Source organism: Rhincodon typus, chromosome 2 (assembly GCF_021869965.1).
Source record: "Rhincodon typus isolate 14 chromosome 2, sRhiTyp1.1, whole genome shotgun sequence".
In the NCBI taxonomy this organism is placed as follows: domain Eukaryota; kingdom Metazoa; phylum Chordata; class Chondrichthyes; order Orectolobiformes; family Rhincodontidae; genus Rhincodon; species Rhincodon typus.
This window is the reverse complement of record NC_063333.1, coordinates 71,907,145-71,920,736: the sequence shown is the minus strand read 5'-3', so window position 1 is coordinate 71,920,736 and position 13,592 is coordinate 71,907,145. Positions and strand designations below refer to the sequence as shown.

Sequence of the window (13,592 nt, the reverse complement as noted above, 5' to 3'; positions counted from 1 at the left end):
GCTGGATGAACACAGCAGGCCAAGCAGCATCATAGGAGCAGAGGCTGCTTGGCCTGCTGTGTTCATCCAGCCCTGCACCTTGTTGTCACTAGGTAATGCTGCCTGTTTGAAGAGCTAGTGCTGGCAAGATAGGCTGAATGGCCGCCTTCTGCGCCGTAACACTTCTGTCATTCTGCGAGGCAACAGTAAGTGGGAAGCAAAGAGGTTGGTACGTGTATGGAACGAACTGCCAGAGGAAGTGGTGGAGGCGGTACAATTACAACATTTAAAAGGCATCTGAATGGGTATATGAATAAAAAGGGTTTAGAGGGATATGAGCCAAATATTAGCAAACGGGACTAATGCAGATTGGGATGTCTGGTTGGCGCGAACGAGTTGGACCGAAAGGTCTATTTCCGTGCTATATGACTGTATGACAATGAACCCATTAACTTTATGAGCAGAAATGCAGCGTGGATCATATTTTTTCTAAATTCTCTTGGTGTGCTTGGAGATCCTTCCTTATAATGTTAGTGTAGAAACTGTTGTCGCAAAATAAGACCGTTAGCACGTCGAACTGGTGGTAAAACAAATGCACGTAGTGAAAACGGAAAAATTGCTGTTTACAGTGTTCTCCACTACAGTCGATAAAATTCATTATTCGTGAATACAATAATAGATCACAATGCCTTTGTCTTTTCCCCTTATAAAATCACAACAGCTTTCAAGTGGCTGGTAAGATGTGCAGTAACATGTAGGTAAAGCAAACGGTATTGTATTGAGAAGTGGGATTTTAAATGACGTATGTTAAGCATAACATGAATTTGCATGCTAATATAACATGTTGCAAGATCATGTCCCTGCCTTTCAAACCCATGTTGGCGGCATGTGTGGCGGCATGTGCCACTTTCAGCGTGGCATATGTATGTTTTGCGATAAACCATGTGGGATATTTCTGTTCATGGCAGATGTTTCAGTTCCTCCAGCTCAACGATGAAAACAATATGCATCTTTTGTCTATTCCTTTCCAGCTCGTGACTTCCATGGCGAACGCACTCGCGCCACAATTAAAATACGGCAGGTAGAAAAATTCTTAATCTTGTGTTGAGTGTGCAATGTGGGGGGCCTCTCCTTCCTAATGCATATCTAATACGAAGATTTCGTGCTTGTCGTGTTTCAGAGTGCAGAATTACTCCACGAAAGTTACAGTATAAATACACACAGGCGCTGTGAATCGGTGTGTCCATTGTTAGTAGCAACTCTGGGACAAAGTGTGAATTCAAATAGCAACATTTTCATCACAAAATAGGGAGCCGCTTTATCCTCCGTGATAATTGCTCCTGCCCTCCTGCTGAGACTGAGCCTGATGCTGGCTGCCGGGGTTGGGGGCGGGGGAAGCTGCCTGTTTTTGCTGATGTTTGAAGGATTTATGGAATGAGCCTATTCCTCGTGTGCTTACATCCCCACCTCCATCTTGTGCTCTCCTGTTGTCAATATTTCTTTCGGGACTGCACTTCCGCCTGACCTTCCACTGATATGGGAAAAGCTGACGGTACAGTGTGCAACTGCGCCTAACGTCGTCTAGATGCAGAGATAATAGTTTATAGCCTTTGAAGGTAAACATTCAACATTTTCACACACGCATGCACACATTTTCATGAAAATAACTTACAACGACCACTGTTAGCGAATATACCGAATGCAGCTTAAGTCAGCTTGGCCTACGAGCTAAGTCCAGACCTGGAGCCCGTAAGTTCAACTGCAACCTTTGGTTTAACCTTTAGCAACTCTGGCTCTTGAAAATAAAATGTTGTTATAATCATAAACATTTTATTTTACCATGAAATGTGGTTGGCCTGTCACTATGAACGGAAACTTAACAGCATCAAATGTTGATAACATCTGGAAAAGCTTAAGGAGAATTCGCGTTGGAACTGCTATCATCTTGGTCATAATTTACAGCACTATATATGGTAACAGCATCCAATGTATAATTTCACAACACATAATGTATCACTTAAATAGAGTTTTCTTTACAATATCATGGTTTACAAAATGACTAGCCCGAATTGTAGTGAATGCTCTCTAGACGCATAGGAATTACCGCACGAGTTACTGTCATGTTGTCCGAATATCTCAGTATTGAGTTATCAAAACGGTGTGTCTTGTTCTTAAACATATTTGATTTATAAATATATCTGCCACACAAGGTGGACAGAAAGACACGACTGATATATAGTCAGACAGACGACTGATCCGTAAAGGGTTGCCACTCTGAGGCACTACAATTCTCTTGCTAAGGTTGCCTGCAATATGTTCATTAAAGCACAGCAGGCAAAAACAGAACATATCAGGTTAGGCATAACAGAAACTAAATGTACTGAGCTCTCTTTTTCAAAATCATCCTACCCCACCCGCTCATCAAAGTGATCAGTGTCATTCTGATGGTCCAAAGGAAAAATGTGATCAAAAATCGTCCAGCATACCGTCCTTTCCCAACCTTGATCGACAAATTCCCTTGTAGTCGTGTAGAAACTCTCACTATCCAATAGGAGACGGGTCTTAAAATGTCTACGTCCAGAAAAAATTATTCATAATATATAAATATATAACTATCTATACACAGAGCGAGTTTCAAACATACCTGGCATGATCTTTCCAAGTACACGCCCGTCTAATAGAAAACACTACCAACGGTGACTGGTGAAACCGTTTTATTGTATAACCGGGCAGAAGCGTGAGCTCCTCCGGTTGGGTGAGCATATCCAGGTGTGAAATTGTTTGCACACCCCGCCACCTCTTATACTGCCAGCAAAATTAGCTGTTATTACTGTCAGTGTTTGGTGACGGCTAGGTTGATAAAACTGCTGTAATCAAGAACCAGCGCATCTTTGTAAATTATGGCAATTGTAAATGTCCAGATTATAATAATAACATCTTAATCCAGACTGGGGGATAATTACAGCGAGTTATTACATCTCTGCAACTGTCCAGTTAGACTAATTTCGCCATTATTTGTGCAGAGCAGATGGCTGCTGAGTGGAAAACTCACAATGTTAACTCTGAAGGTTCTCAGCGGGTGAAATCGCAACAAAAAAGCAGAAAGAAACACCTGTGAGTCAAAGGGCGCATAGAAACAGCAGAGTAACAAGAGAAAATAAGTTAATTTTGCTGGATAGAGCCAGGAAGAGAGTAAATAACCTAATCATGGCCAGTCTTCTGACAACTACATTTGTTTAAACTAAAATTTGGCAGACTTTAAGAAAATGCGTCACTGGTGTTGCTACTGTTCACTTCAGGTTGTATATACATCTCCAATGTACAGTGACATTTGTAATAAAGATATTTAAATCCGGATCCATTGAACATGTAAAGTAAGATTACGAACTGAATTTCGTACAATGCACAATTTAAAGCACTACAGTGCAGAAGTAGCTTGTTTCAGATTCCTCTCCATGGCGACAGATTTCTCAAGCTGATGTCGCTGATTTCCACCCCCCCCCCACCCCGCCCCCAACAGATCGTAAAACTGACGTTTGGATGCAGCGTCTTTCATGTATCTTGTAGAAAGATGGAGCGTCGGTTGTCAAAATATAAGTACCAACTATTCTCAGCAATTAGCCTATGTCTAATGCATTGGGGGCATTCGAGTTTACCTAGAGTCAGAGCTTTTCTGAAGGTGGAGATCTGCGTGGAGTTTTATCTTCAGTCGCGGGCCTCCCAAGAGTACCCACTTCTTCACAAATACGACGATATAGTAAAAATTGGAGATTAAAAAAAACAGTTTAGGCAGAATGCTGCTGAGAGAGAAAGCCAACTTCTACTGTAAATGCTTCAGAGTTTGCCGAAGGCACTTCTGAAACACGAAGGCCCCTTTGTCTCACTTTCAGAGGTACTTCAGTTACCTAGTGAAGGCTTGTCTTTAAATGCACAATAAAACAACAGTGTACACGATGTTATTTTGTCACCAGGAACTTAAATATTCATGAACGTAAACAAAGGATCAAGAGGGCAATCGGGCGAATTGAGAACAAAATAGGAAAAAACTGAGGAAACAAAAAAAACTCGAGTCAAAGGAAGTTGTCTTAATACATGACCAACAACTTTCCTTTCCCCTAAACGGTGCGATAGTTCGGTTCACCTTGTTTGAATAAAGTCAATCAACTCCTCCTCCATGTTCAGTCCTTTGCTGCGGTTGCTAGCTTTTACAAACCACCTGAATGTGCACACCGCTATTTTATTAGCCCCAGATATTAATATCCACGTTAACCGTTATTTAAGTCAGGAGGCAATTTAATTATAAAGTTTTAAAGAGAAGCTTGATTGAAAAAATCTCCCCGGCTAATGCATTAGGCTTACGCCATCAGAATGCAATTTGCTGGCCTCCACATACTTCAGTAATGCAACAGATTTTAGACAGTTATTCTCTTTATTCCGTTGGAAAAGGCACATAGGCCATGTCAAAGCATGTCTCCCCTCCCCCCCCACCCCGCCATCGCCGCCTTATACACTCCAAACATTCGAGATGCTAAAACTTGGTTTAAAACGGATTGCGGTTGCATCATGCACAGCGAAAATAATTAGTCCGAACTCTGTTTCCTACTGTAGGATGTTCAAAACGCTGTAATTCTTCAACGTTTAAATCTTGCAGTCAATAGGCTTGAAACGCTGCTGTTGCCTGCTGTATCAAATTACAACTAAGCAGGCGGGTCGTCAGGCAGGCATCTTAACAATTAAACTGGCTCCTGATGTGACAGCTTTTAATGCTTCGATTACTAGACAGATAGAATAACGTCAACAAATTGTATTTTACTCGTTTTCCCTCGGCAACACTATATCAGCAAAACATGAGCTAATTCAATCCCAAATCCCAGTAATTTCAGAAGGCCACAAAAACCAGCGTAGAATAACCTCGAACCAAAGACTTCAATGTTGTCTCTACATCACTTCTCTGCGGTATGTTGCCTGGATATTTTGCCCTTTTAAACATTCATTTCAATTGGATTTTAAATCGTGTTTTTTTTCATAAATCAGCATTTATGAAAAGTGAAAAATCGCTGAAACTATACCAGATTGTCTTCACTCTAATTAAAATTAATGCAAACACACTAATGATAATTCTAAGTGGCTAAGGTTATTTTTAATCAGTTTACCTATTTAAAATTTAAATAAATAATTAGAGAAACGGGAGTAAATAATACGTTTCTTTGTATATTGCGCAGTTTAAAGCGGACTAAATGTTTTTCAAGTTCTTGAATAGCTGTAAACGACATGCTTTCTTCTACCGATCTCTCTTCCGTATACAGGTGCCATGTGCGCGGATTGGCATAAATCCGTCTGCACCAGTGTGTGTCTGCATTTCATTAAAGGCTTAGATATGTTTGCATGCGTGTAAGTTCGCATAAATGTGTGCCGCGCTGTAGCTGCGCCTATATACATGTTCGCCTGCGTGTAAATGTATCCAAGTACGTGTTCTTTTTGTGCGCGGGAATATAGACACATTTATTGTGTTTGGAGTTTCTTTTCTGCAGAATGTGTGTTAGTTGAGCTGGGCCGTGGCCGGGAATCGCACAGCTCTGGAGCCGCTCTGCACCCACAGGAATGCGGTTGTCTATGATCTCAACTGCCGCCCTCTCGGCTCCTGTCTGCCATTCAAAGCTGCTAATTGTGGGCAACACAAAGAGAAAGCAAGTCTGCGGGAAGTCTGCGAGCCAGACTGCAAGAGAGCTCAGCTACCAGAAACACGAACACAACCCAACTCCCAAACACATCCTGCAGCCAAGAGCCCATCCCCAAGTGCCCTCGGGCAAGAAGAACGGTTTTGCACATTTTTTCCCCTTTGCCGCGTTCATATAAACTGAATTTATACTCTCTGCTTATCACCGTGGTCATTAAGTTTTCGGAGACCTCCATAACTTAATCGGAAAATACACGTCGGCAGCTAAATTCAGTCAGATCCTAACTAGTCGAACGATTGCGCCAACTTTCCATGACTGCAATGAAAATAAATAGTGTAAAGTCAGGTTCTGTTTAAATTTCAACTCTCTGCGCCTTTTGCTACTTGCATTTCATTATTTAATTCCACCATTTAATTATACAATTCAAACGATAAGCTTGCTAATAAACGCAAACATCACGTTAAACAGCATCCATTCTGCCATGTCCCTTCATGGGTCAGTGTCCTGTTACACTCTATATCCCTGGGATTACATTTCATGTCGACTCACTTGACATTCCATTAAGGCTGCGCTATTTACAATGTACATTGACATCCGCCAAATATCGCAAAAGGTCCTGAGCAGTGGAGAATGATTGCAGACAGTGAGGCACGAGAACGGCCTGTCTAACTCTTCGCCGCTTTCCGTGCTCAAGAAACGTGTACAATCTGACTATTTCACTCTGCTTCCGCTCACAGCTGTAGTCTGCATGCAGGTCTGGTAAGCAAAGAAAGCCAGCGGCCATCGACATTACACGTTTCCACTACATCTACTTGCCCTCGTTGTTGCTGAAACAATTCAATAATCTGCGTGTTGATTGTCATTTAAGTTGAAACGCAACATTCCTCAGAATTAGTCGCAAGATTCAGACCTTTCATTAATGTAAGTTGATGTCTGCATAACCTAAGATTGCAAATACATTTAACAAAAATTCAAATTCAATTTTAATAAAAATAAGAACCCTGGCATTTTCAATTTAAGAGTATTTCAGTATGATTTGACTATATCTGTTATAGGAATACAACCAATATCGTGAAGGATTGAGATCTGTTTATCAATGAAAGTGGTTCCAGAGATCTAGTTATTAATTTCTGCCAACATACGGCACGTTGCTTAGGGTCCAACTGTGAACGATATGAAACCACGGTAGGAATGAAGACGGTGAAGTATTTGTGATTGCATTAAGACGGAAAACAGCAACTGCGCTGAATTTTATGCTTAAAGCTGTCTACTTTAAAACGAATGCAATTGAAATATTTATCTAATTTTGGCGACATTGAAAGTGATTTAGAAACGAAGTGAATATTCCCACGAAAAGGATTGGAACGTCTCTGGCCACCCTTCCATCTGTATCTCTTCCCAAATCGATACACTGTTTTGGTAAACTATACTTTCAGAGTGAGCAAAAAACCTTAATTTTAAACAGATAAGGCTGTATTCAATAGTCTAAGTTATACAAGGAGCCCGTTTTAATTTTAAGTGCGTTTTCTTATTCAAATTGGAGCGCATGCTTACCTGCGGGCTTCATTTGTTCTATCTGCTTTTTATCCCCTACACAGCTCAACAGACCTGTAGGAGTTCCCGGCACAAGTGTTAAATCCAAACTGGATTTGACAATTACCGTCACTTGTTTAAAGTCTGGGTTAAGTAAATGAATAATGAATCAAAACTCTTAAAAAATATCAGCTGAAACTACATCTAAGCAGCGCGCCTCAGAGTCACTGTTTTCGTTCCCTGTTGTTAATTTACGAACTAAAGTCATACACAAAAACCTGCAGTCTAATTCATCCATTTGACTGTCTTGACTTAGTGTGTTCCAATTTATATGGTCCGCACTTTTGTTCAAACTCTGACTGAGCACTTTGATAGTATATATAGTGAGAGATTACTGTTACAGTCATCAAAATGAAAAGAATGGTACTCAGGCAAATCAAATAATTACAACTTCATAACATTGGTCGAAGACTTCTCCTGTACTCAAATAATACGACAGCGGTGGAAAGAAGCCAGACAAAAGAAAACTCCCAAACAAAAATAGGGAATGAAGCCAAGCACGGGGACGCAGTAATTGCCCTTTTCCATCGCTCGAGCTGCCGTAGAAATGACCACTGAACACCAAAGTTTATACTTAGGCATATGACTATTACAGATTTCAATTTTCACTTTGTTGCCCAACATATGTACTGTACAATTTATAGCAAATAAAATCCCCAATTTTTTTCCGAAGTGTCAATAAGTTTATTTAAACAGAATATACAGTTCAATTCAACTATCTACACCTATGTACAGTGATACATGTTACTGAAAAGTCCCGCCAGGTTTGCGGTCATAGCCGATAAAAGAGAGGCACCTTTGACAGTGTCCAAGTCGGTCCTGACGTCTGTTGGAAAAGTAGTCCATTTTCCTCTTTGAAATATGGAAAGTTACATGCACCGAGCGTACAGAGTCAGATAATTTGGCTTCCCTTGATTCCAACTGAACAAAACGTGCATTTCATTGCATATTTTCACTGTTTATTGGTCCTACTCAATCCACTTTGGAATGTATTTCAGATTAATAAATAGTCCCGGATCCCAAAGCCAGTGGGTGATGTAATGAGCTTGTCGACTGCAGATGGGAATTGATAGAAGTGGGATTGGAATACCAGGAGCTGGCATTCTCCAGGTAGCTTGTGGTGGGTGGGTTGTGGCTGGGGGTTTGATGAGTGTGGACAACCCTTGAGGAACTGTGAGTGTCCCAAACGGCAGGGGACTGAGGAGAATTGCAGGCCATAGGGTCACTGGAACTGGGGCTGTGCTCAGGAGGGATCTCCCCATTCTTTATGATTTTCTTAATCTTTGACCTTCGGTTCTGGAACCATATTTTAACCTGAAAAACGAATGGTAATCATTAATTCCGAAATTAACTACATGATAGCGCTAAATAACACAAAACAAAGGAATGGGCCTGTAACCCTGGTCGTGTGTTGAATAAATAGCCATCTCCAAAACGCTCTGACCATTTTATTAGTCGATTCACCGAATAAATTGCCAATTCAGGATTTTTACACAAAATGACTGGTGGATGTTTCCAAGTGTAGTGACAACCATCACCATTTCGTTCTCACCTTCTCTTCCACACTTCAGGTTACACGTATGTTTCAATTGCAAATGCACTGCAAAACCTCCCGGTCCATTCTACACCAGAACTGACAGCGATTTGTTCTTGGTCCAAATAAACCAACGAGCTCTGTGAGCTCCGGCTAAAATGGTGGCAACTTTATATTAAAAAACATATTTAAACAATAATAGTCCAAAATACAGATCAGTAGCAGAAAGGATAGATGGTAGAGTTCCCAAATAAAAATGTATGGCAGCTTCCAAATATTTGCTCGCTATTTCAAACCCCTAAAACTCTCTGAAAAGTTACACAAAGCGATATTCTTTGTTTAAGAGGGAAACACCGTTTCAAAACCTTGTAAAAATTTAACTTGTGTGCGGCAAAAGTTAACTTCTTTTGTAAATATTGCACTTAAATGCGTAAGATGATAATCAAGGCACATTCGTCCAAGGCTTACATTATCCATGCAATTAATGGAAAATAAAGCGCTATTTAATAAAAACAGAACATAAGCAGTTTTCCATTGCTGCGAGTACAGGACGGAATGTCAATCCCATCAATGGAAACGGGTAGTGTATTTAAGAGAAGGGTTAGGCTGCAGGGGGTCAGATGAGAACAAAGTACTGACGCTATTAATATACATCAAGGTAACTATACAGAGAGATTTGCGCCTAAGTGAGTGAGAAATTTGAGGTGGCGTGGGTAGCGAAGCCAATCCCAGATCGATGATCGCCTGTGAATTTATCTCCCCGACGGTTAGTGAGATCCGACAAGATTAATTTCATGTGTCAGTGTTGTCACTGATACCAGTGTTGGCCGCTCGAATTGTACCTATGTATCAAGGGGCCGGTGTGTGTGTGTTGGATGGGGCGGAGGGGAGTGATGCTGGGTGGCGGTGGAGGGGGGAGGTTATGGTGGTGAGTGTGTGTGGGGTGGTGTGTGTGTGGCTGTAGGTGTGTGTGAGTAGGGGGGGGGTTGGTGTGTATGTGCGCAGGGGTGTGAGAGGTGGTGGCGTGTGTGTTTGGGTGTGTGTGAGGGGCGTGGTGTGTGTGGGGGGTGTTGGTGTTTGTGGGTGTCTGTGTGTGTGTGTGTCTGTGTGTGCGTGTGGGTGTGTGTGTTGGAGTGGGGTGGGGTGTCGGTGGGAGAAGGGGGTGTCCCCCTGAGACTCGGCGGGGCTCCCCATTGCCGGAGTGCGGCTCTCGGGCGCCCGTTTCAGGGCAGCTTGCTGCCGGCCTGGCTGCTCTTACCTGGGTCTGGGTGAGTCCCAGCGACGCGGCTAGTTCGGCTCTCTCTGGCAGCGCCAGGTACTGGGTCTTTTGGAAGCGTCTCTGTAAAGCTGCGAGCTGGAAACTCGAGTAGATGGTCCGCGGTTTCCGAACCTTTTTCGGTTTGCCGTTTATCATCCGCACTTCGGGCTCAACAAGTTCTTTCTCTGAAAATGGTTGTCGGGGAGGGGGTGGAGGAAAGAGAGAAAAAAAGCCACACTTTAGTTTTCAAAACGTGAACGGAAACGGGCTCACCGTCAGAATCGACCTGAACTGTCAGAATACAGGAGGAAAATCCCCCCTCTCCCTCTTTCCCCCAGGTCCCAGAGGACAGGGGGACCCACTGGGCTCAGGCCGAGGCGAAGGACAGAGAATCTCCGGGGACTGAAATTCCAAGTGGGAGACCTAACCCCCCCTGGCTCTCTGAATGTGCAAGAGCCGGCCACTCCTTGCCAATGTTTTTCACCCGTGTTTGATCCAGACGGTGACGGCGACAATGTCCCGCAGACAGGGAGAGGTTTGCATACAGGGGTTGGGGGTGGAGGGGGTGGGGGGTGGGGGCGGTGGCTATGCATTCGCTGCAGTGCAGGGGGAGCGGGACAGGCAAAAGTGCCGCTCATTCCCAACTGTACAGTAAATGGTCCACATTCCTCTCCTTCTCCCCGACAGGCCTCCGCTTGAAATACTTGCTCCTAATTCTTGCACAAAACATCTTAAGAGGATTAAAAATAATTACAGAACTGCTTCAATGAATTCTGGCCGCGCTGAGATCGCAAACTTCACCTAAAAATTCTTTGCTCTGGGGGTGGGGTGAAGGGGAGAGCATTTCTGTGGCTGCCCCAACAGACAGTTGAGGATTTTCTGGCAAGTTGTGGGAAATGTCTCCTTACCAGGCTGGCTGCATGTTGCCTGAGCTCTGCTGTACGGCCCGTATTGGTAATGCCCGGGGTAACTGTATTCGTGGTAAGACTTGGCGGAGTAATTGGCAGCCGACGCGTTCACTCCGTGGTACTGGTACTGGTAGGGGTTCAACACTTTGCCGTAAGCCGAAGGTGAACAGTAGCCGTGGTGAGAGCCGGCCGAGCTGTAGTAACCCGTGTCGGTGGCCGTGGACTCGGGGAGAGTCGGCGATTCCTGCGACGGATGGTGCATGCTGTGCTGGAAATTGGACTGCAGCTCTGTCCGGATGTTGGCAACCTTGCGATCGAATACTCCAGTCATAGCCCGGGGTTGCTGGAGGAAATGATGGCGGTCGGTCGGTCGATGTGTGTGTGTGTGTGTGTGTGTGCGTCTGTTGTGCTGCAAAAGTCTATGTGGACATGTTTGTATGTGTGCTGCAGGAGTCTATATGGACATGACTATGTGTGTGTGTGTCTGCAGGAGTCTATATAGACATAGCTGTGTGTGCTGCAGGCGGCGGCAGACTGTGGTTGTAGCTCAGCAAACTCTTGGTTAAGTCCCTAAATGCGCTATTACGCACTGGGTGGATCTGTTCCATTGGATGGAGCAGTCAGCCTTCAGTAACACCCTAACTCGCTCAACTCGTTTCATAGATGCCTAAACAAAATGCTTAAAACACGAAACAACAAATGACTCAAACAGAAAAGCACGGCGGCATTGTAACAGTTGATAAACAGCATCAAAATAACACCAGCTTTCAGCGGCTTTCATTCTCCTCCTTCTCACCAGGACTTAAATACACCACATTGCTTGTCAGGGAACATGTTAAATAACTGACGATCACAGACTCTTGAACGTCCTTTTGTTTTAGTACCCGGCCACCGATTGAAACCAGGACAATAATTTTATTTTAATGACGATGTCTTGCTTCGGGAGAGAATATGAATGAGGTTTTAGTGCCGAAGCAGCCCGGAGAGTTTCCTTGTTGATATCTTAAATTAATAATTTGCAACTGGTTTCCATACAGTTACAATTTATATGGTAAGAACGAAAAAGTTCAGACTAATCTAACAATTTGGTAAAAACGACATGCCGTGGATGCAACATTTTCGCAGAAACCTTTGTCAACACTGTTTTCATATTTTACTGGAAAATAAAACAACATTTAAAAACATCACCGTACCAATGTTGCGTTATTATTCAATAGCTATAGTTTATACGAAAATGTAATAATTGTCAATAATAATTTCACTATTAGCGATCTTATGTGTAGCCGAAAGTTTAATGCAAACATGAACATCTGATATTTTTAAATTTCTACTTTAGAGATCTGTGTACTATTCAATGGTACATTAATTCCCACAATTCAACATTTTGTAATCTAGATTCCAATCATTTTCAAAACATTAACTCTACAGCACTTTCTGCTTTGTATTCCAACCATTCCTATCACTTTTTACTGGAGACTGAGTTTAGGGAAATGAGTGTAACATATTTTGTTTGGGACAGTTCATACGAAATGCATGCGCCTTCTTTTGGAAAACAGGGACTGATGTTGATTTAACAAAAATAGGCACAACACTCCAGCAAAAATAAATTGGACTCAAAAATAGACTCAAATGTGCACGAAGAATGACTCGCGTTTTCTAGCAATGCAAAGCAAAAGAATCGAATTGGACACATGCTTATTTAAAATCTGTTGAAATAAATTTACAAAAACAAAATAAACGTTTCCTCCGATTTGAACAAAGCGAGCTGTAGCAGAATTGTCAAGATTTTACCAGTAACTGGGTATTATAGCGGCACCTATCGATCACCTTTAATACAACACATTCGATGAGCCATTCAAGCAAGTCTTTCGCAAATTAGTTGCATTCATAAAAGTATAATTTTTCACAACGCGCTTATACCTGAGCGTTTGAAATACCTCAAACTGTTTCATAAATTTGAAATTTTTACGCTAATTAGATTAACTTTGCTTCATAGTTGATGCATAATTTAAGGAACCGGCCTAACGGATGGGTGGCTGAAGAAGGGCGGCTGAACCCGAAACGTTAACTCTGCTTTCTTTCCCCAGATACTGCCAGTCCTGCTGAGTTTTTCCAGCAATTTCTGTTTTTGTTTATGATTTCTAGCATCCGCAGTTCTTTTTCTTTCCTAAAGGAAGACTGCTCGTCCGTTATCTTCCTGTTTAGAATTAATGTTATTGTCAAAACATGAGGATCCACCAGTCAAAGTACGCCGTGCAGTTAAAACATTTAAAGCAGCGCAAAATTCTTAAACTCAATCACGGATTTTTAGAAAATCCTTCAATTATTTTAACAGCTGTTTTAAACTCTCTTGAATTGAAACGTGAACTATCGTCAGGTAGCAGAATACCATCACTAAACTGGAATCAATGCTTCAGCGGAGGATTTATATGGATTTATAAGTGTACAATAACTGATATACAGGTTTCAGTGACTGAGACGTTGTCGTTACATAAGGAATGAATACGTTAATTTTTCAGTTTTCTGCAAGTTCTAATTTGCATACCAAATGGGAACCACACAGGTCCTTAAAAATCTCTTAAGGGTGACAGTTTAAACGCTTTCAGTTCTGCTTAACCGCAAGCCCGGTAACAGTAGACTAT

At 42.3% G+C, this 13,592-nt stretch overlaps 1 protein-coding gene across 1 annotated transcript; it reads right to left on the bottom strand.

The window, feature by feature from the left end:
• Positions 1–7,978: 7,978 nt before the first annotated feature.
• dlx5a (distal-less homeobox 5a) lies at positions 7,979–11,443 on the bottom strand. The gene is made up of 3 exons (XM_020515620.2): positions 10,951–11,443; positions 10,043–10,227; positions 7,979–8,564 (listed from the first exon to the last, which is right to left on the bottom strand). Exons 1-3 carry the CDS (start codon positions 11,279–11,281, stop codon positions 8,250–8,252), a joined length of 831 nt encoding a protein of 276 aa, XP_020371209.1. The 5' UTR covers positions 11,282–11,443; the 3' UTR covers positions 7,979–8,249.
• Positions 11,444–13,592: the final 2,149 nt, after the last annotated feature.